This window comes from Pipistrellus kuhlii, unplaced genomic scaffold, assembly GCF_014108245.1.
Source record: "Pipistrellus kuhlii isolate mPipKuh1 unplaced genomic scaffold, mPipKuh1.p scaffold_m20_p_18, whole genome shotgun sequence".
Classification (NCBI taxonomy): Eukaryota; Metazoa; Chordata; class Mammalia; order Chiroptera; family Vespertilionidae; genus Pipistrellus; species Pipistrellus kuhlii.
This window is the reverse complement of record NW_023425493.1, coordinates 18,466,707-18,489,392: the sequence shown is the minus strand read 5'-3', so window position 1 is coordinate 18,489,392 and position 22,686 is coordinate 18,466,707. Positions and strand designations below refer to the sequence as shown.

Sequence of the window (22,686 nt, the reverse complement as noted above, 5' to 3'; positions counted from 1 at the left end):
TCAATAAAAAAAATATATTTTTTTAAAAGATGGAGAGAGAAACCAGATAGCAAAACTAAAAATTCACAGATAATATGTAAAATGGCGTAATATAAATTGCACAATAAACTGGTGAAAAGGGTTACATCCTGGGAGGTGATCTCTTGGGTGACTGGTGGATGGGAATGGGATAGAGACTGTTTTTTGCTCTATACCTTCCTGAGACTTTTAATTATCATTTATTTAAATAATTCATATTTTAAAAATTCTTTGTAAACTAGCCTTTTGCTCACTGAATTGCATTTTCATAGTACTAGATACCTACACCACAGAAAAGGTAGAGAAACCATTAAAGTAACTAATGAACATAAAAGGGAAAGAAACCACAATGTATATGTAAGGTACAAAGAAGTAAAGATACTAAGTTTAATTCACCAGCACTTTTCCTGTGTCCTCAACGAATTCTTTATTTCTTGGGATATTCATGATTGGCCTATAAGTTTTATAGTGAGGGATTATATAGGTCTCTTGGTTTATATTATACTTCTATGGAAGCAAGCATTTACTGTAGAACCTGAGTTCACTGATGCTTACAGATTTAGCTTGGCTAAATCCATAATAAAGCACTGTCTAAGGTGTCTGTAGATATTATATTCCTGTTATCTAACATTGTTATTTCATGTTGTTCCTGTTTGTTTGTTTGTTTGTTTGTTTTGTGTGTGTGTGTATGACAGTTAATTTTTAAAGAACAACTTGCACCAAAAAAATTGGGCTTCTTAAATGTGATAGAACTCGTTGGAGCTCTTAGTGACATCCTCCATGTGGAGTTCAGGGAAGGAGAGCAAGACTTACTAGTGTTTGATGCTGATATGAAGCCCCTACCACGTGGTGAGTTTAATTACAATCTGAAGCAAACCTGATTTTTAGTTGTTCCTAGAAGGACAAGGAAAGAGAAAGCATTATTTGTATGTGTACGATTCTTTGTTATAACCAAACAGATCACACGTTAGTCTTGAAAATGTTTTGTATATAATGACCTTAATTCTGGTGAGATTTGTTATAATAGGCTAACCTGTACTACTATTCAAGATCATCTGATTTTTTTTAAATTTACTTTCTTCATTGTCCAGATTTTTGGATGATTCTGAAAAAAAAAACAGTTTTCTGAAACAGTGATCTGATGGGGAAACACTAGGTAGTTCTTAACTCTAGCTGTGTATCAAAAGCTATTTAGAAATACATGGTGATTCAGCCCAGCTGGTGTGGCTCAGTGGTTGAGCATTAGTCCCTGCTCCAAGAGGGCACCTGTTCAGTTTGGGGTTGCAGGCTCATTCCCCAGTAGGGGACTTGCAGGAGGCAGCCAAAAGATGTTGATGTTTCTATTTCTCTCTCCCTTTCTCTATTTCTACCCCTAAAATCAATTAACTTATTTTTAAAAATAAATAAATACATGGAAATTCAGAATAAATGGGTGTCCTTGGCATCCAGCACCTGTGCTTTTCTAAAAATGAACATTTTATTTTGTGAAAATTTTAGGTGTATAGAAAAGTTGCAAAGATAGTACAGAGTTCCCATATGCCCTTCATCCAGTGTCTCTTAATAGTAACATCTTACATTACCATGATACATTTATTAAAACTAATAAATTAGCATTGGTACACTATATTAACTGAACTCCAGAGTTTATTCCGATTTTACCAGTTTTCAAAAATTGTTATTTTTCTCTTTCTGGATCCACTTCAAGACACTGCATTGCTATTAAGGCACTTGTTTTTTGTTTTGTTTTATTTTTGTTTTTAATGTGGCTTAATTTTTTTTCTTTTGAAAATTTTATTGGCATTACTGTAGATTCAAATACACTTATTAAGAATTAATAGTCAGATCCCATGTATTCTTTGCTCAGTCCCTCATTGATAATATCTTTCCAGCCAATAGTACAATATTGTACTTATATTTTTACTAATGGCCCAGTGCATGAATTCCTGCACATTGAAAGGAAATTAATTAGAAGAAATATTTTAACCCATGAGGACCAGTAGTTTTATTGCTAGCTTTACCCAATGGCCAGATAAGTTTCTATTGAACAAGTACAAAAAATGATTTTACATAAATGTTAAAGGCACACTTTAAAATACCCATTGCATTTTGAAGTTATTTTATTACATGTTTTTACAAGCTAATATCTTTTTATTTTATTTATTTATTTTGTAAAATATATATATTTTATTGATTTTTTACAGAGAGGAAGGGAGAGGGACAGACAATTAGAAACATTGACCAGCTGCCTCCTGCCCACCCCCCACTGGGGATGTGCCCGAAACCAAGGTACATGCCCCTGACTAGAATGGACCTGCGGCCCCTCAGTCCGCAGACCTGCGCTCTATCCACTGAGCCACACCGGTTTTGGCAGCTAATATCTTTTTTAAAAATTCTCATTATTGGCCACAAGCCTTAGAGCAAAAAACACGTAAATTCTCGTGATCCGTCCGCAATGTGTTAATATTGCTATTTGCCCTTTCTCTATAAGAAAAGTGTCAACCAAATTCATAATCGACAATCGACAGATGGAAACACACCCATGCAATTGGCGCCTGTGAGAGCTTTATATGTATTGCACATACGTGAGTCATCTTAGCCTTTTATAGATATAGAATAAACTTGCTTAATTAGACCTGCTTTCTGATGTAGTTAAACTTTTTCTAGCCAGTGAAGCACCCCAATTCTCTTTCTGGCAATTGTCAGCAACACAGCAGTAAATAGCAACACAAAGCAGATGATTATTATAGATCACGCAGGGAGAACAAAGGGTAAAATATTTCACTGCAGCAGTGTTTGACAATATTCTGTGCAGTGAGAAAACCTGAAGTCATTTTCAAGGCTCACCATTTCTTACTTTTCAATTGGGTCAAGTTTCTGTTTTCTAAATCTCCATTTTCCGGCTAATGAAAAGAAAATAGGATTCCACCAAATCTTCTACCTACCTACTCCAAGATTTCTGAGAGGACCAAATGAGATGAGGCATGGGAAAATGCTTTACAGACATTTGGTTAATGTGTAAATGTTTCTACCTGGGTATAAAGCAAGTCATGTTCCTGGGCTGAAGAAATTCCAAGGAGGCTAGTCACTAGGGAGAAGAAAGCCAGGCGTTGCTATGTGGCCATTTTTGGGCTGGCCATGGGGTCTCAGCAGTATGGCTGCAATTTGGTGGGCTGTCGCTCAGGAGTGGTGGCGGGGCCATGACCCACTTGGGGGAAGCCAAGTGTTGCTTTGTTGGCCAGGTCCGTGCTGCTATTTCTCTGTAATGGAAAGTGTGCATCACAGTAACTTCTGCATTGAGCATCTGCCCCCTGGTGGTTAGTGTGCATCATAGCACTGGTTGGACAGTGGGAAGGACACAGCATATTAGCCTTTTATATATAAAGATAAGTTTCTACAAATGATTACAATAAACAGCTATTTTTTTTTCAAAAGTATAATGTTTCTTTGTATATTTTTCTGATTAAAATAATCCATGCTCATTCTAAAAAATTCAAATAGCACAATGAGTAGAAAGTTGAAAATGGACATTTCTCATAATTTTACTCCTACAAAAATGCTATTAGAATTTTTGTGTAGTGATCCAGACCTTTTTGTTGTTTTTTTGTTTAATCCTCATCTGAGGATATTTTTTTCATTGAATTTTAGAGAGAGTGTGGAAGGGAGAGAGGAGAGACAGAGAGAAAAGCATCAATGTGAGAGAGACAACATCAATTGCTTACCTCCCGAATGTGCTCTGACAGGCTAGGGTTCAGGCCTGCAACTAAGGTATGTGTACTTCACCAGAATCAAACCCAGAAACCTTCAGTCTTTGGTCTGAAGCTCTAGTCACTGAGTCAAACCGGGTAGGGCCAGACTTTTTTAAATATATATGTAAGCATAGCTAGATTTTTTAAATATTACAAAAATAATATTTGCTTCTTTAAATATTTCAAAGAATGCAGAGGTAGTAACTAGTGTTAGTAGTTTTGTACTACTTATGGATTTCTTCTGTAAGACATCATATCACATATAATAAAAGGCTAATATGCAAATTGTCTCCTCAACCAGTTCAACCAGAGGGCAGGGTTGGCCGGCCAACTGCCCATGTTTCCTCCCCCAAGCTGGCCTGATCCAATCCGCTCTGATGAGGTTGGGTTGGCCGAGCCCCACCCATGTATGAATTCGTGCACTGGGCCTCTCTGTTCTATAGTAAAAAGCATAATATGCTAGTTAGATCAGACGTCCTTCCAGACAACCTTCCGGATGAATCCGGGACTGCAAGGGAAGCCCGGGTCCCGGGTGCCTGCCAGTGGCCTGAGGAAAGCTTGGTCCTGGGTGTGGAGGGAAGCTGGTATCAGCAGTTAGGGGAAGGAAGTAGACGCCTACTCTTGCATGAATTTCATGCATCAGGCCTCTAGTAGTTGTATAATGTATGTAAACTTTTCTTACACAAGACAATACTAGTATATATAAACTTTTGTGCATGGGGAGAGGAGGAGGAGGGGTGTCCCTCAGCCCAGCCTACACCCTCTCCAATCTGGGACCCCTTGAGGGATGTCCTACCATCCATTTAGGCCTGATCCCACTGGGCTTAAATGGGCAATTGGACATCCAGGACTGCTGGCTCCCAACTGACCTCCCCTGCAGGCCTGGTCCCCCAACTGTCCTCTGCAGGCCTGGGTCCCTCCTAACTGTCCTCTCCTGCAGGTCTTGTTCCCTCCCAACTGTCCTCCCCTGCAAGCCTGGGTACCTCCCCAACTGCTCTCCCTTGCTGGCCTGGTTACCCCTAACTTCCCACAACTGCCCTCCCATGCAGGCCATCTTGTGGCGGCCATCTGTGTCCACATGGAGGCAGCCATCTTTGACCACATGGGGGTGTCCATATTGTGTATTGTAGTGATGGTCAATTTGCATATTACTCTTTTATTAGATAGAATATTGTATTAGTCCTTGTTTTTTATGCTTCATATATTGTGGATATTTTCCCATATCAGCATATACAGGTTGATTTCATTCTTTTTAACTACATATAATTCTTTTATATGACTATATTACAATTCACTTAACTAAGCTATTAATGATCATATCAGTTATGAAAAATTACAGTGATAAATATTGAATCTATTTGTGCACTCATTTTACTTTTTAAGAGCCACTATGGTTTTAGATGTATCTGGGGTCTGTTTTAATATGCCAATCTCTTGTAATCATCATACATATATACATTTCAACAAAATATGTGATTGATTTGGGAATTCCCCTAAAAATTAAGGCATCGTATTATGGACTACTAAATAGTCACAGACACAGACACGCTACATGATGCAACAATGAATACTCACTGCTAAAGCTGAAGGAGAAATAAATTGAAATCAAAATGTTGAAAGATAAAAAAAACCTTCCACCAAAGGTTAAGAAGCCTTATCAGAATTACCCTCTTCCACCAACATAATTAAGATTTGTTCCTATCTAGAACTCCTCTTATATGTCTCCATACTGAAAGGTTCTGCAAGGACAGGTTCGTATTTCTTATTCAGCACTATCTACCCAGTGCCTGGCACACGGAATGTGCTTAATAGCAGTTATAACAATATTTTAACAGATATACTTAGGCTGCTCTATTGGTCATTTCAGATGGAGCTGTTTCATCAGTAAGAAGTTCATATTTAGTGCAATCAGATAAGAAAATAGAAGCCAAAACTTGTGTCTCCAGTCACCCTAGAAATGCATTGTCTACTGCTCCTATTAAGGAAACCCCATGGAATTGGTCTTTTAAAAATCATAAAGAGCCAGAACAGAGAATTTACAAGAAGCCTAACCTGGTGGTGAAGCCTTTGCAGCTGGTGAGTGAGGTTTACAGACTTGGTCCTGGAAATCCAGCATGGTGGAGGGCTAACTGGACGACTGCTTCATTAAACCAAAGTTCTATTTTAGAAAGTCTTATTTCTGGGAGTTTGATTTCTTGGAAGAGACTAGAGTTTTGGTCTGAAGTCACTTTATGCAGCATTTATTCTGGTTTTCAATCTTTTTTATTTTCCCTACCTTTCCCTCAAGTCTCATTTTCAAGTTTTCACATGGCTTTGAAGACTTGACAGTTCTCTTAAGATGACATTGCCGATTCTCTAAACCCTGGACTGCTTTAGAAGGGAAGACTTGAGGAGCTTTGTGTCAACTGTACACCTCAACAGCTGCTGCAGATTACCCCAACCTATACTCAGTTATAGGGAGCTTTCTTTTTTCTACTTTATTACCTCTCCACAGACATTTTCCCTTTTTGTGTTTTCGTCTCCTATTACTTACTCTATTGTTATTAAGGAATTAATAGTTATGTTCCTTCCCTTCTACTCGCTATACCTTCTTTTTTCACGGAAGGGAAACGTTGTTTTATGAGAGTCTGCTGTGTTTTCTAGAGGACAATAGGAAGGCCTAAAGGAAAATAATATATTTTAGGATGAGTATTTGAGAAACCCTACTTTTTATTACAAGACTAGTTTGAAATTTATTCTTTCAGATTACCTTTGCTGGTAAGGTTGGGTAAGATGAGAACCTTAGTTCAATCTGAATATTTGAAGTACCATATCTTAGTGTTATATAGGGTTGTTGAGCAATACACTTTTAACTCTTTACCTAATATCATAAGGCAATAGGTTTTCATATTTTATCATAGGTAAGAATCACCGAGGGAATTTTTTAAATGCATACTTGTGGGCCCCACTTCGTTATTCTGAATTAGTAAGTGTAGACTAAAGCCCAAGAATCTTCATTTTTATAATTTCCTAGGTGATTCTGATAAAGGTGATTCATGAAATATACTTGGAGAAATGTTGTCATGAAGTTTGAAATGTTACCCAAAGATTTATGTTGGCTTCTTTGATTTCTTTCTTAACGTGCAGCAAGTAGAAATCGAAAAATCACAGCTCAATCTGGCAATGGAAAATCATGATATCCCACCAGATGCTGCCTGGGACAAGAAATTATGCAGACTGCCGCCATTAGATACCAGTACCCTTGTGGGAGTCTTTGTGGAAAATATAATCTCTCCTAGTCAATTCTACATCCAAATATATAGCAGGGATTCATCAGAGTTACTTGAAGACATGATGATTGAAATGCGGTAGGAGTCTCTTGTTTTCAAAGTATCTCATTCTAAATCAGTGATTCTTAAATCTTTTGGCTTCAGGACTCTTAAAAATTAAGGACCCAAGAGAGCTTTCGTTTAATTGATATTTATCATATAGAAATTAAAAGGACAAGATTTTAAAAAAATATTTTTAAAAATGTCGTAAATCCAAGTGTGTGAATATAAGTAACATTTTTATGAAAATATTTTTGTAAATTAGAAGAGCGGCATTGTTTACATTTTTTTGAAGATCGCTTTAATACCTAGCTTAATAGAAGAAACTTGGATTTTTAAATATCTGCTTCTGTTTTGAGATATGTTGTTTTAGTTGAAATGTTAACACAGTGAAAAGGGCAAATAACTATTTTCATAATAATACTAAAATATTAAAATAGCGTTGTTCTTATGGACTTCCCAGAAGATATTACCAGGATTTCCAAGGGTTCGTGAACTATACTTGGAGAACTGATGCTCTAAGTTATCTCTCTTCTCTACTGAAAAATGATGTCCTTTATTAATAAACACCATATAAGATGTGTACATTTGCAATCACTTTAGATTTATTCATGAACAATAATGTCTAATTTTTATATTAGTGTTACATACAAGTGGTTTTTTTTGTTATTTATTTTGTATCTCTTCAAAAGTACCTCATTTTTTTTCCTAATTTTACATAATATACTCATGTCCCTCCAAGAATACCTAGAATAATGTAAGTCACATAATAATCACTTGGTAAATATATTCTTGTATGGTCCATTTTATATGTCTATATTTTAAAGCACACTTACTGGCTCTGTGACTTTGAAGTTATTTTACTTCTCTGGGTCTGGTCTTCTAATCTCCAAAATAGGGATAATGATAGTACTTAACTCAGTTGTGAATGTAGAAGTACTTAGAATAGAGTCTGGCTCAAATGTTGGCTGCTATTATTATTAATACTGTATCTGCTGTTGCTTGGTGTTGGGATGTTGAGGCACTGGCTGTACAAGGAAAGGCAGTCAGAGTCTTTGCCTTTGTGAACTCAGTGATTAGCTAGGAAAATAGATGAGGTATAAGAGGGCTATTGTGTGAGGCAGGAGTTCTGCCTGGGCAAGATGAAGGAGAGCTTCATTAAGGAGACACTTGAGCTAGGCCTCAAATATAAGTAACAATTTTTCCAGATGAGGAGGTGTGAGTGGATATGTGCAGATCCAGTCACTGGAACCAAGACTAACATTAACAAAGGAGTGAGCCGTGTGCTCTGGGAACAACAAATAGGGAATTAAAGTCACCACTGAGTGAGGTGGGGGGACAATGACTGGATGTGAAACTGGAAGACTAGGGACAAACTAAAGTATGGACACTCCGGGAAGGGAATTTTATTTCTTCTGTATATAGAGAGGAACCTCTAAAGGTTTTAATAGAGAAAGAATATTAGGTTTATATTTTAGAAGGATAAATCTAGTTGCAGAGTGGAGGATTGAAAGAGTGAAGGGGAGAAGATCCTTATAGACTAGTGTTGGTGAGAGAGAGTGGAAAGGAGAGAAATTAGGAAAATAGAATTGTCAAATCTTGATGACAAGAATGTGGTTGAAAAGATGAGAGAAAAGGAAAATATGAAAACTGCTGATTTTAGAAATTAGGTAGGTTTCAGCTGGGCTTGGAAGTTAGAAGTTTACAGATAGTGAATTTAAGGTGATCATGAGATACTGAATTGGTAATGTTGAGTGGGTAATATTAGGATTAGGGTTTAGCCAGTGTTACAAAGACATAAGTTAGCTATAGTAGATAAAAGTTTATTTCTTCTTCCCATAAAGTTCATGTATAAGTAATACTTCTGATATCATAGCTCCAGGTGTTAAGGGACATCGGTGTTTTCTGTCTTGCTGCCCAAGATAATATATTGGCCCACCCACATGGTCCAGGATGTAGCTCATTGCCAGATCCTCTAGGTCTTCATTACAGCCAGTTGGAAAGGGAAGTAGGGGAGGTAGAGGGTTGGAGGATCCCTTTTTCTTTAAAAGACAAGGTGGATTTTCACACTTTACTTTTTTAAAAATTGTGATAAAATACACATGAATTCACAATCTCACATCCCATTGGCCAGAACTTAGTATGCATGTAGCCACATTTAGATGTAAAGGAGCCTGGAAAGGCAGTTAAAAATAGGGATTCTATTGCCTGACCAGGTGACGAGGTTGGTTGGAATGGTTATGAGTTCAGTTCCCTGGAGGACACATTACGTAGGCATGTCTGAGAAGCAGCTGATCAATGTTTCTCTCTCACATAAGTATTTCTCTGTCTCTCCCTCTCTCTCTAAAAATCAATGAAGCAGCCCAGCTGGCATCGCTCAGTGGTTGAGCGTTGACCAGTGAACTAGGAGGTCATGGTTCGGTTCAATTACTGGTCAGGACAATGCCCAATCCCAGTGTGGGGCATGTAGGAGACAGCTGATCAATGATTCTCATCATTGATGTTTCTTTCTCTTCCTCTCTGAAATCAATTAAAAATTAATAATAAATTTTTAAATTAAAAATAAAAATCAATGAAACATGTCATCCAGTAAGGATAAATATATTTTTTAAAAAGAATAGGGATGCTATTACTACAAAAAAAAGAGAGAGGAGAATGGAAATTGGCAACAACTAGTATCTTTTCCATACAGTTGGAAATAAAGTTGTTGTTGTTTTTTTAAAATATATTTTATTGATATTTTACAGAGAGGAAGAGAGAGAGAGAGAGAGAGAGCTAGAAACGTCGATGAGAGAGAAACATCGACCAGCTGCCTCTTGCACACCCCTTACAGGGGATGTGCCCGCAACCAAGGTACATGCCCTTGACCGGAATTGAACCTGGGACCGTTCAGTCCGCAGACCAATGCTCTACCACTGAGCCAAACCGGTTTCGGCAGAAATAAAGTTTTAAAAGGGCAGAAGGGATGCAGAGTCAAACATAGAGATGGAGAATCATCAATTTATCAATAGTAGTATAAGGTATGAAAATGGATGATGCAGTAAAGAAAAAACAAACCAAAAATGTTTTTAAATGAATGAGATGGTATACAGCAAGAATAATAATAAATAGTTAATATTTGCGTGTTTACTAATTTGGACTTGGCTAAATATTCACATATTGTAAGTAAGGCTTTATTATCACCATTCCCATCTTCAACAAGTAACCTGAAGCACAGAAAGATAAAGTCATCACACAGCTAGTAAATGATGGATGTGAACCCAGGTTACTGGTTTTAGAGCCTGAGCTTTTATTATATTACTCTCCCTAAAGAAAAGCCCCCAGAGAACCCAAACTTTTAAGGCAATTACAGAGCCTTTAAGGGAATAATTATGGACAAGAAACTAGTAGGAAAAGAGAATATCTTAGAAACGAGGATAGAATTTGAAAGAGGAAAGGATCAGGGCCATTCTGCGAGAGAGAAAGTAAATTGAAAGCTGAGGAGAAAGGCTACTGGATTTGGGAATTAACAGACCATTATTATTTTTACAATGTCCATTTTAGGAAGTTCTGGGGAATGAAGTTAGACTGCATTCTTCAGCAGAGAATGTGAGGCAAAATGAGTATGAGTTTTCTATTTAAAGATGTTTGTTGATGAAGAGAGGGATTTAGAAAAGAGAAAGGAAAATTAAACTAATTGGTATTAATAAGCATTAACAAATCAGAAAAAGTGAGGGCTTTTTCCTTTGCTTTTTTCCAAGACTTCCTTGCTCTTGATACACTAGTAAAAATTGTTCTTCCCTTTTGTTCCCATGTTACGGAATTCCACAGGCGCTGTTATTCTAATCAACTGGTTTCTGATCGATATGCCATGCCAGAATATTTTATCCAACCAGGACATCTCTGTTGTGTAAAGATTTCTGAGGATAAGTGGTGGTATCGAGTCATTATCCATCGAGTTCTTGGGAAACAGGAAGTTGAAGTGTTCTACCCAGACTTTGGAAATATTGGAACTGTTCAGAAGTCCTCCTTGAGGTTCCTCAAGTGAGTTAACAAATTTAGGAAGGACAACTCAAGTTTTGAATCACTGCCAAAGCTTTGTGTGGTTAGGAGACCTCCTTGTTTTGTTTTCTTTTGCCTTCTTCTCCCTATCCTTCCCTGTTTACCATCCCTTTCTTCTTAGTGCAGACTTGGCAAATGGTCATTTAGGTTCACAGTTGGATTATAATCTCGTGTCTTTTTTTCACATAACTGTGAATCTGAATAGACTATGAGATTGAATTTCAACCTCTTATTAAGAAAATGTTTCTTTGGGTTATGCTAAGAGTTGCATTTATATAGCATGAAGATTTCCTCTTCCTAACTATTTGCATGGTTTTAATAAACTACTATATTTAATAATTTTACTAGTATTTCTTAGAGTGCTTTAAAGTATAAGACATTAATTTAAAAATGCATGAATAAAATACTCTGAAATGGTGTGATAGCTAAAATCAAGAAATGGCTTAGAAATTTCATAGCATACAGTATAAAAACATGATTAAGTATTAATATATTTGATTATCCATTGCAGATGCTGCTACACAAAGCTTCCAGCTCAGGCTATCCCTTGTTCTTTGGCTTGGGTGAGACCAGTAGAGGTATGTTTACTTGTTTTCCTCTTACTCAGAAATTATGTGATGCCAAGAACAGATTCAGTTTCTCAAAGAAATCATTGTAGAAAATATGGAGGACAGATGTATAGATAAAAATAATTGTACTGTGCCGTGTTTGCTATAGAGATTTCTGCTGTGTATGGTAGATGTGTATGAAGAAGAATATACATCTCTGTTCAAGGTAATTAGGGAAGGCCCCATAATACAGTGGTATTTGAGTGGAATATGAAGGAAGATTAAGACTATAACTGGACAAAAAAGAGAAGACATTCCAGGCTAAATGAGAATAGCACAAAGCATCTCAAATTTGAGAAGTCTGAAGTGGTTCTGTTTGGCAATGTAATATAGGATGCGCTGGAGTTGAGGCATGGCAAGTGATGGCAGAGAAATAAACAGAAATCTAAGGGGATCCATATTCCTGTTCAGGAATCTGGACGTTGTCTTTTAGATGCTGGGGAGCAGCTAAAGAGTATCCATGGGGAGCTGCCACAGTCAATCTATGTTTTTTAAAAGATTCTCTAGTATCATCTTCATGGGAAATGATTGTAGTGGGATGAAGCAGGAGGTATTTTCACCTAGGTAGTTAAATTTGTTTATATAGATATATTTATGTACTTAATATATGTTTTTCCCTCAGAATTCTTACTTGTACATACCATACATATTATTATACTGTATTTGTCTGTTTATCAGTTGCTTACATATACATGGATTTTTCTCTTTAAAATTTTTTAAATACAAAAAACACAGTAAAGAGGAAATAAAAAGAAAAAAACATTATGTATAATTTTACCACTGAACACATTAAATTTAGAAATTTGATGTATGTTTCTTTCAGGTTTAGTTTAGCTTATTGATTGTTGGAGGTTAGGATTTTTGTAGTCTTGAGCATTTCATAAAATAGTAATCCTGTTATTTCATATTTCATGTTTTCACTCAGCATTTTAACACAAATATGTTTATGTTACCATAATTCTCAGTTTTAATAGACTCACAGTAATCTGTTAGATAAATGTGCATCATGGCCTGTTTATCCCTTTATTGTTAGACACTTAATCTGCTTCTGATTTTTTAGTATTATAAGTAATGTATGCAGTGTATGTTTTTTGTGCAAGTCAGTATTCAGGATTGTTTTCTAAGGGTGAATTGTAGCCCTGACTTACATCATGAAGCTCAGCGCTAAATTTGTGACCAATGTTCATTACTCTCATATCTGCCAGATTGCTATCATTACTGATTCTCTTTGCTTTGTTTTCTTATTTCTTTCCTGAATTTAGGGCTTCTGGCCTTACGGATTTGCCCTTTCTGATCAATGGAATAGTTTATGCAAAGAATTCTTCTTTTTGTCAATTCAGTTTTAAGCCCAAATGTTATTTCCGTAAGAAGGACTTCCTTGACCCGCCAATTTAAAATGCACCTTTCCACATCCATCCTTCAGAGTGACTTTATTTTATCCTCATAACACTTTCTGGTATTATTTTAATTATTTTTTCACATTCAAAAGTGTAAGCTCCTGAGGTCAAGGACATTATCTTGTTCACTAGATCATCAGTGCATATACTATGACCAAGTGGAATTTATTCTGGGGATACAAGGATGGTACAATATTCACAAATCAATAAATGTGATACATCACATAAACTGAGAGACAGAAATCACATAATCATATCAATCGATGCAGAAAAAGCATTTGGCAAAATCCAACACCCTTTCTTGATAAAAACTCAGCAAAGTGGGAATAGAAGGATCATAATAAAAGTCTTATATGACAAACCTATAGCCAACATCATACTCAAGGGGCAAAATTAAACTCATCCCCCCTAAGAACAGGCACAAGACAGGAATGCCCACTTTCACCACTCCTGTTCGATATAGTATTGGAAGTGCGAGCCATAGTGATCAGACAAGAAGAAATAAAAGGCATCCAAATTGGTAAAGAAAAAGTAAATTGTCCTCATTCTCAGATGGCACTTTACTGTACATAGAAAACCCCAAAGACTCCATCAGAAAACTACTAGACCTAACAAACGAACTTGCAGTGTAGCAGGGAATTCACTTTTGCTTATGCTTACTATATATAATTTATGTTTGAGTTTATCATGTGAATTTTATATCTTGATTCTATTTCAGGAATATTGGACATCCAAAGCCATTTTACAGTTCCAGAAGTTGTGTGGTTTGAAGCCATTAGTTGGGGTAGTAGATGAATACATAGATGGAATCCTTAACATTTTTCTGTGTGATACATCCTCAAATGAAGACATCTATTTCCATCATGTCTTGAGAACAGAGGGCCATGCTATTGTATGCCGAGAAAATGTCCCTTCTAAGGTGGAGCAGTATTTTGTAATTTTATTTTATCTCAACAGGTATAAGAGAATTTAATACAGAAGGTTATTTTATTTATTCCCTAGTCTTAGATACCTGTGAGATTCCTGCCTTCTCAATGCAGAGCACTCTCTTCATTTTCAAATGACCACAAAAAACTGCAGTTCGTTTCCTATCCTTAGACTATGAATACTTGTATTTTAAATAATTGATTGAGAATTTACCCTGAAGTATTTTAATTCTCTCAGGTGTCCTTAGAGAAGAACTGTACTCTTCTTATTTTGCAATTATTGATAGCAATGTTTGCATTACCATTAATATTGATGTTGAGTGAATTTTTCTGACTAGGAAAAACTTTCATTATTTTTAACTATTAATTTTAGAAGATAATACACTTCCACAACAATTGAAAATTATGAAGTACTAACTTTTTCACTTTTCTCTAAGTAATTAAACACTTTCTTCTTTATTTTATCCTAGGGTTTCAGCGAACTCAATCCTCTAGTTTTATACACTAAATCCAGTGAAGGGCCAGAGGACGTCTTGACAGTACCTGGTTGTCCTTCCCAGAACCACTATTTTAATGGAGACCGAGAGATAAGTCCACAGTCAAAAGAGAGTGATTTATATACCCTGGTAATAGGTTTTTGCAAATATGATTATAATTATTTTTATTTTTAACATTTAATTAGTGCTTACTATATGCCAAACACTATAAATAGAACTTGAAGTATGATATATTAATCTTCATAAAGTCTCTGTGACATAGTTACTATAATAATTGTATTTTACAGGTAAGGAAACAGAGGCTTTCCAAACCTAGGAAGTGTCTAGTGCGAGACATTTACCTATACCTCTCATAAATTTCTGGTTTCACCCTTTGCTTCAGTAATGCTTCCTCCTGCACTAATTCTTCTGCACTCAATTCCATAGGTGCCTCGGTGTGATTGTGACTTCACTTACACCAGTCCAAATGCTGATACTCCTCAGTTTCTTCCTCAGGTGTTCTTATGTTCTCATTCCTCTGTAAACCTTTTTGCGGCTCCTACCCACAGCAATACAAACATTATTATTATTCCAGTAGTAGTAATAACATAAAACAACAGCAACAGTTATTGAACTCATACTGTGTGGCAGACACTGTTTTAAGCACTCACATGTACTAATTAATTTATTTTTACAACCACTTTACCAGGTTGGTACTTTCATATCTCTACTTTACATATAAATGAGGCACATAATAAGAACTTAAATGATTTTCAACCAGTGAACAAATAAACATGTCCTTTGAGTCTTATATTCCTCCTGACAGCAAGTACTGGGCTAAGAATATAGGGTATGTTCAAATTGGAGTGCCAAATAGTGTTTTTCTGGACACAATAGGACTTATTTTCTTATAATAAAATAGGAAAATATTAGTATGTATTACATATGTGACTTTAAAATTATTGATATGATTATATTTTTTTTAGTAGACACTAGTTATTACAAAAAGAGAAAAGAAAAAGCAAATTTGACTACTGGGGATATTTAACTGGCTTTGAAAAATATATGTGAAAGTTTATTGCTGCATGTTTTAAAATATATATTTTTATTGATTTCAGAGAGGAAAGAGAGATAGAAACATCAATGATGAGAAAGGATCATTGATAAGCTGCCTCCTGCAAGTCCCTACTAGGATCGAGCCCACAACCCAGGCATGTGCCCTTAACTGGAATTGAACCTGGCACCCTTTAGTCCGCAGGTTGACACTCTATCCACTAAGCCAAACCAGCTAGGGCTATTGTTGCATGTTTAGTGCAATTTAAAGATTTTTTTTCTTTCTAGGTTACGTTAAAATTAATTGTGTTTGTTTGGCTTTCTTAAGCCTGAAGTTTTCTTAGTCACTATTATTTGATTAGAACAATTATATTTCCTGATTTTAAAATAATTGAATTCAACCTTTAATATTTGTAGAATATACTATCTTCATTCTGTTTATGTCTTCAAATAATCATAGTTCAGCCCTAGAAATGAAATAAGGCCATCTTTTCTGCAAGAAAGAAGTCTTAAAATTCCCCTATTCCATTCAGCCTATATTTTAACATATTAATACTCCTTTATGATACACAGATATACATGGAGTTCTCAGTAATTCCCACTCTTCTTGTAAGCATTCCAATAGTTTGTGTGTTAAATTCTTTATTGCATCTTCTCAGAACATCCTCCTTCCCTGGTAATATTTTAGTTCTAGCACTGAGAGGGACCTGCATTATTGTATAGTTGTACTGTGATTATCCAGTTGTGTGTTTTCCTGCTATATTTGAGTTCTTTTAGAGTTGGAACCTGTTGCACTCATCTTTAAATTCACAGAACTTTCCTGTATATATTTCATAGTATATACTAAATAAATGTTTATTGGCCTGACTAGTTAAGCAGGATGGGAAGTCCGAGGGTCATGAGTAAAGTTAGAAAACAGTGTGGCATTTGTGTGAACCGCAGCAAAATAATCCTTCCCTTCCCGAATATTGTCATACAGTTTTGAAACAGCATTAGTATAAAAATTAAATAAAATAGCCCTGGCCAGTGTGCTCGGTGGTTAGAGTGTTGCTCTCTGCCCCTTGTCACAGTACCTACAGGAGGCAACCAGTCAATGCATCTCGCTCACATCGATGTTTCTCTCCACTCTCTTCAAAAAGCAATGGAAAAAATATTCTCAGGTGTGGATTAACAAAAATAACAATAATATTTTATCTTTCATATCTACTAGCAAGATATTAATGATAAAAAGGCTGTCATTGACTTTGAATATGAGTCAAAGAAACCATTAAAGGATTCTGAATTCAGTTCTTTGAAAACTCAAGATAAGAGCTATGAAGAAGATACAAAGTGTTCTATCCCTAAGCTAAAGGATCTGAAGGAAGAAAATGAGGTAGAAGGAAAGATTTTTTTTAAATGTTATTAATGTAATACAAATAATCCATAAGTGAAGGGGGCTGAAATGAAATAGCTCTTTAGACCTTACTATTGTATTACTCTCAGTGCAGTCAGAGCATCTGCCACAGATGAATTATAAGTTCTCCCTTCAGCAGTCACCAAAACCAAAGTAGAAGCAACATAGTCTTGATCACAAAAAGAAAGGGCCTTATCTGTCTTTGCTGTGTCAGTTACTACCCATAGCTTTGAGCAGTCTTCAAGAATTATGCAGTGATTAGAAACTATTATTGAGAAACAGTATTAGGAAAGCCCATCAGGATAAAATGCTGAAAACTTTTTTGGAGGACATATTTTTATTTTAGTCAAATGTTTATGAACACAGCTTAGAGTCCCCCATAACTCCTCCCCCTATATTTCCTGTTTCACAGATCCTTTTCATCTCTTTTAGCTGCTGCTTTTGGAATTTACCTCTTTTTCTTTCATTACATAAGATGCTTATGCTATTTATTGATCTTTCAATTAACTGTATATGTATGGACCACACACAACCAAATCCTTTTTTACCTCCCCTCACCATCTCACCAATATAGTTACCAAGCTTTCTGTTAGCTCACCATTCAATATTTACAGTGTTATGTCTCTGTAAATGCTGTTCACAGTCAATTTGTTATGGCAACTTTCCTTCCCTGCAGAACTTCTATTTTCTTGTGTTAATGTTTTTTTTTAACCCAGCATACAATAAAATAGACTTTCTTTTGATGCACTGTCCTGTCAGTTTTATCACATGTATAGTTTTGTACTCCACCCTCAATTTTTTGTCTTGAGAAGACCCTCTGGCCTTCCAGAGGGAGGAAAACTTGTTAGCTTCCTTGTTCCTTGAGATGGAGGTCCTTGAATCTGGTGCTTTTAACTACTACTGCCTTTTTTTTTTTTTTTTTTTTTTGCGTTTTATATATTTCAACCACATTTTACTTTCAGTATTGTTTTACATTTGTTTCCGGTGTACAGCATAATGTTTAGAGTTAGACAGTCATATCCTTTTCAAAGTGGTACCCCTGTATTTCCAGTACCCACCTGGCACCATACACAGTTATCACAATAATATTGACTATATTCCCTATGCTGTATTTTATATCCCCTTGACTGTTTTGTAACTACCAATTTGTAATTTAATCCCTTCACCTTTTTCACCCTCCAGTCTCTGTGGCAACCACCAGCCAGATCTCTGTGTCTATGAGTCTGTTTCAATTTTATTTGCATCTAACTGCTTCTTACTTAGACTTTAAACTGGTGCTTTTGTTTCATTTCCACTTTATCCCCTTACTTAAAAAAAACCTTATGTGCCAATTCCTGCACTTTTGTGGTATCAGTGGTATAAATTTGGGTTTCTTCTTAGTTTTTCCATTCTAAGCTTAGGGTTCCACTTTCTCAGGACTGATGATCAGCTGTCATTTGTCTGCTCTCCTGTATCCAGAATGTAAATGTATTTTCTGCTCTTTTGTTCCCTTTGACCATGAGTTTATACCTTAAATTTCTTTATTTTATTTTGGTAATATTTTAGGAGAGAGAGAGTAATAAATTGTGTATTCAAACTGCCATCTTTAACTGGAATCTGAAAAAAATTGTAAACCTAAATTTTAAAATATACTCATATAGGAACTATAAATTAAAGCTTTTGTGTCTTCTGATACATTCTAGGATGACATCCCCACTGGAATGCCATGCCTGGAGTCAGTGACCATAGGTGATGATGTTTGGGATGAAAACTGGTTACCTTTGCGAGCTAAAATGGGAAAAGAGGGCAATGCCTCTCACTTGCTTACCTCCAGCCATGGTGGAAAGAAGCCAAACCTGTCATGTAAAGAAATGCCAGAGAAGGTTAGATCCTTGAGAGAAAAAAAAAAGTGAATCACTACTGAAAAAACAGCAAATGTAAACTCACCTGTTGACACCTCAAGAAAGCCATATATTCTTCAATTCAAAATGATTTATCAGAAGATAATTCAAAAAAATGTTCTGTTTCTTTTAAAGTTAGTCATGGTAGGAAGGGGGATAGAATGAAACAGGAACAAATAAACCATTGATTTATTGTGCCTTTCTACCCTTTCAATCATGATTTTTATTTCATCATTAGCATCTGGTCAGGGCATTAGGATCTGTAAGTAAACTGTTTTCCCGAATTTTGTTTTTGCTGCATTAGTCTTGTAATATAATTTCTGGATGTCAGCAGTGAGAGAACATTTGCTAATATTGGTCCTAACTATATATTTCAATTTTAATTTATTTCCCACCGGTTAAGGTGCTCCTTCTAGTTTATGCCATTTAAATATCGATACTATCCTATCTAATAAAAGAGTAATATACAAATTGACCATCACTCCAACACACAAGATGGCTTCCCCATGTGGTCAAAGATCATGCCCCCATGTGGACACAAGATGGCCACCACAAGATTGCCATCAGGGGAGGACAGTTGGGGAGAATCAAGCCTGCAGAGAAGGCAGTTAAGGGTGACCAGGCTGGCAGAGGAGGGAAGTTGGGGGCAACCATGTCTGCAGGGAAGGGCAGGTGTGGGAGACCCAGACCTGCAGGGGAGAGCAATTGGGAGCCAGCAGTCCTGGATGTCCAAAGGCGCAATTAGACCCCATGGGATCAGGCCTAAATGGGTGGTAGGACATCCCTCAAGGGGTTCCCATATTGGAGAGGGTGCAGGCTGGGCTGAGGGACTCACACCCCCATGCACGAATTTTGTGCACCGGGCCTCTAGTATGATGATAAAAAATCATCTAGCCATGAAAAAAGTATTGAGGAAAATACTGCAAATAACTAATATTTGTTTTTATGAGATACTAGAGGCCCAGTGCACGAAATCTGTGCACAGGGATGTGTGACTCTCAGCCCAGCCTGCACCCTCTCCAATCTGGGACCCCACTCACAATCCAGGACTGCTTGTCTGCCTGCCTTCCTGATTGCCCCTAACCAATTCTGCCTGCCAGCCTGATCACACCCTAACTATTCCCCTACCAGCCTGATTGATGCCTAACTGCTCCCCTGCCAGCCTGTTTGCCCCTAATTGCTCTCCCCTGCAGGCCTGATCACCCCTAACTGCCATCCCCTGCAGGCCTGGGTCCCCCCCAACTGTCCTCTGCAAGCTTGGTCGCCCCCAACTTTCCTCCTCTGCCAGCCTGATCACCCCTAACTGCCCTCCCCTGCATGCTTGATTGCCCCCAGCTGCCCTCCCTTGCAGGCCTGATCCCTCCAAACTGCCCTCCCCTGCTGACCATCTTGTAGCAGCCACCTTTGACCACTTGGGGGCAGCCATCTTGTGTGTTGGAGTGACAATCAATTTGCACATTACTCTTTAGAGGCCTGGTGCACGGGTGGGGGCCCTGAAGGGTGTCCTGGATTAGGGTGGGGGTTCTCTTGGGGTTTGGGGTCGCCTAGGCAAGGGGCCTGTGGTGGTTTGCAGGCCGGCCATGCTCCCCGGCAACCCAAGCAGAGGCCTTGGTATCTGGGATTTCTTTTCTTTTATAATTGAAACTTTGTAGCCTTGAGTGGAGGCCTGAGCTGGCCAGAGTGTGTGGAAAGCTTGGCTTCCTCCATCGAGGGGAGGGGGCAACCCAAGCCTCCTGTTTGCAGCCATCTTAGTTGGGTTAATTTGCATACTAGCTCCACATTGGCTGGTGGGCGTTGCTTGTGATTTTAGTGGAGTGGTGATTAATTTGCATATTACTCTTTTATTAGATAGGATGGGTATTCAGAGAAATTTAGGATACTGGGTCTGGATCAATCAATAATGAAAGGAGGAAAAGTCACAGAAAATTAATAAGTACCTTTTCTAGTTCAATATACATTGACTCCTTGTCTTTACTTTGCCTAAGTTATCCTCTGTTTGGGCCATATGTCATTATTTCTCAGTTTATTGTTGGAATTTTTTCTCTGTAGGATTGGTGTATTCCTACACAAGATACATGGGATGATTCATGTCAGCCTTTAGGCCTTGTGAACGGAATGCAAGTAGAAGCTCAAAAACAAGAAGGACTGGGTGCTCAGGAAAAAAATACTGGGACAACCAGCATTCAAAAGGTAAATGTTTAATGAATGTTATTTTTACAGGTTTGCATGAGGAAAGTGCTTTTATTTTTAGAAAGTAAAATTCTGATTAATGATCCCTCCCTTAGTATTTTGTAGAATATATATACATACAATGTATGTTGATTTAATTTTTTTAAAAATATATTTTATTGATTTTTTACAAAGAGGAAGAGAGAGGGATAGAGAGTTAGAAACATCGATGAGAGAGTCATCTATCAGTTGCCTCTTGCACATCCCCTACTGGAGATGTGCCCGCAACTAAGGTACATGCCCTTGACCGAAATCGAACCCGGGACCTTTCAGTCCGCAGACCGACGCTCTACCACTGAGCCAAACTGGTTTCGGCAATGTATGTTGATTTTAAAATGTCAGTGAACTTAATACTTAAAAAGAAAATTATGAACCTAAAATTAAAAGATTGATTAAGCATCTTTGTTAAGGATAGATAAACAAGTATTTTTTTTTTATAATTTAGCTGTAAATTTTAACTCTGTATCTGTCCTGTTATCTAGCCCTGTTTTCTTTGATGTCATTTGGCAGGCACACTAACCCTGGAATAAAATACATTTGTTTTTTGCTTCTCAACTAATATGTTATGAGCTTCCTGAAAACAGCAGGACAATTTGTGGTTTGTGTATTAAAATTTGGTACTCCATCCATTTAGCTTAAATTCAGTCTCTCTTTGGGACATTCATCTTTTTCTCTTAAGCCATGGTTTCTTTTCTTTTTCTAAAGTTTTACATATGTCTCCTTTTTCCCCATTGACTCCCTTCCTCTCCTACTCCTGAGGACAAGCCCCCACCGCTCCAGTGTGTGTGTCCATTGGTTATGCTAATATACATGCATACGGGTCCTTTGGTTGCTCTCTAAACGCCCCCTCCCCTGCCATTTGTTCCTGGATCTATTCTTGTTCATCAAATTATGTTGATCATTATATCCCACATATGAGTGAGATCATGTGATATTCATCTTTCTCCAACTGGCTTATTTCGCTTAGCATAATGCTCTCCAGTTCCATCTATGCTGTTGCAAATGGTAAAAGTTCCTTTTTTATAGCGGCATAGTTTTCCATTGTGTAGATGTACTACAGTTTTGTGGGGTTTTTTAAATCATTTTTTAACCATTCATCTGCTGATGGGCACTTAAGCTGTTTCCAAATCTTAACAATTATTAAATTATGCTGCTATGAACATAAGGGTGCATATGTTCTTTCTGATTGGTGTTTCTGGAAGCCATGGTTTCTTAATACTCCATTTTGTCACTTCTGAGGAGCCTTCTGTTTAACTCTTTTGTCTTCATGGCTAGCTGCAGCACACTCTGTTTCCCTAACTCAGGACCGTGAGCTCCTTAGGGACCAGGATCTCATCTTCCTGGAAAATGGTGTGGTTGAGCACAGAGAACACACACAGGACTGAGTTCAGATTTCTGTCTTGTCATTTATTGATTGACTTTGGATAACTTACTTTAGCTCTCTGTAATACAAAAACATAACACCTAACCAAAAAGTGGTCATTCTGATGTTGAAATGAAGAACATTTGCAAATAACCTAGCACTGTCTTCTATTTCCTGCTACTCTTCCTTCACCATGTGTGGCAATGGTTGTTAGGTGCCATGATTGCTTAAAATATGTGTTCAATGAA

At 37.1% G+C, this 22,686-nt stretch overlaps 1 protein-coding gene across 1 annotated transcript in view; it reads left to right on the top strand.

The window, feature by feature from the left end:
* The window catches only part of TDRD5 (tudor domain containing 5), a 45,824-nt gene that overhangs the window by 14,645 nt on the left and 8,493 nt on the right, over positions 1-22,686 (top strand). The window contains exons 6-15 of the mRNA XM_036442351.2: positions 714-867; positions 5,632-5,840; positions 6,891-7,111; positions 10,883-11,095; positions 11,625-11,691; positions 13,837-14,037; positions 14,515-14,670; positions 16,784-16,945; positions 18,649-18,828; positions 20,896-21,036. Coding sequence (XP_036298244.1) covers positions 714-867; positions 5,632-5,840; positions 6,891-7,111; positions 10,883-11,095; positions 11,625-11,691; positions 13,837-14,037; positions 14,515-14,670; positions 16,784-16,945; positions 18,649-18,828; positions 20,896-21,036 — 1,704 coding nt within the window. The remainder of the gene's footprint in view (positions 1-713; positions 868-5,631; positions 5,841-6,890; positions 7,112-10,882; positions 11,096-11,624; positions 11,692-13,836; positions 14,038-14,514; positions 14,671-16,783; positions 16,946-18,648; positions 18,829-20,895; positions 21,037-22,686) is intronic.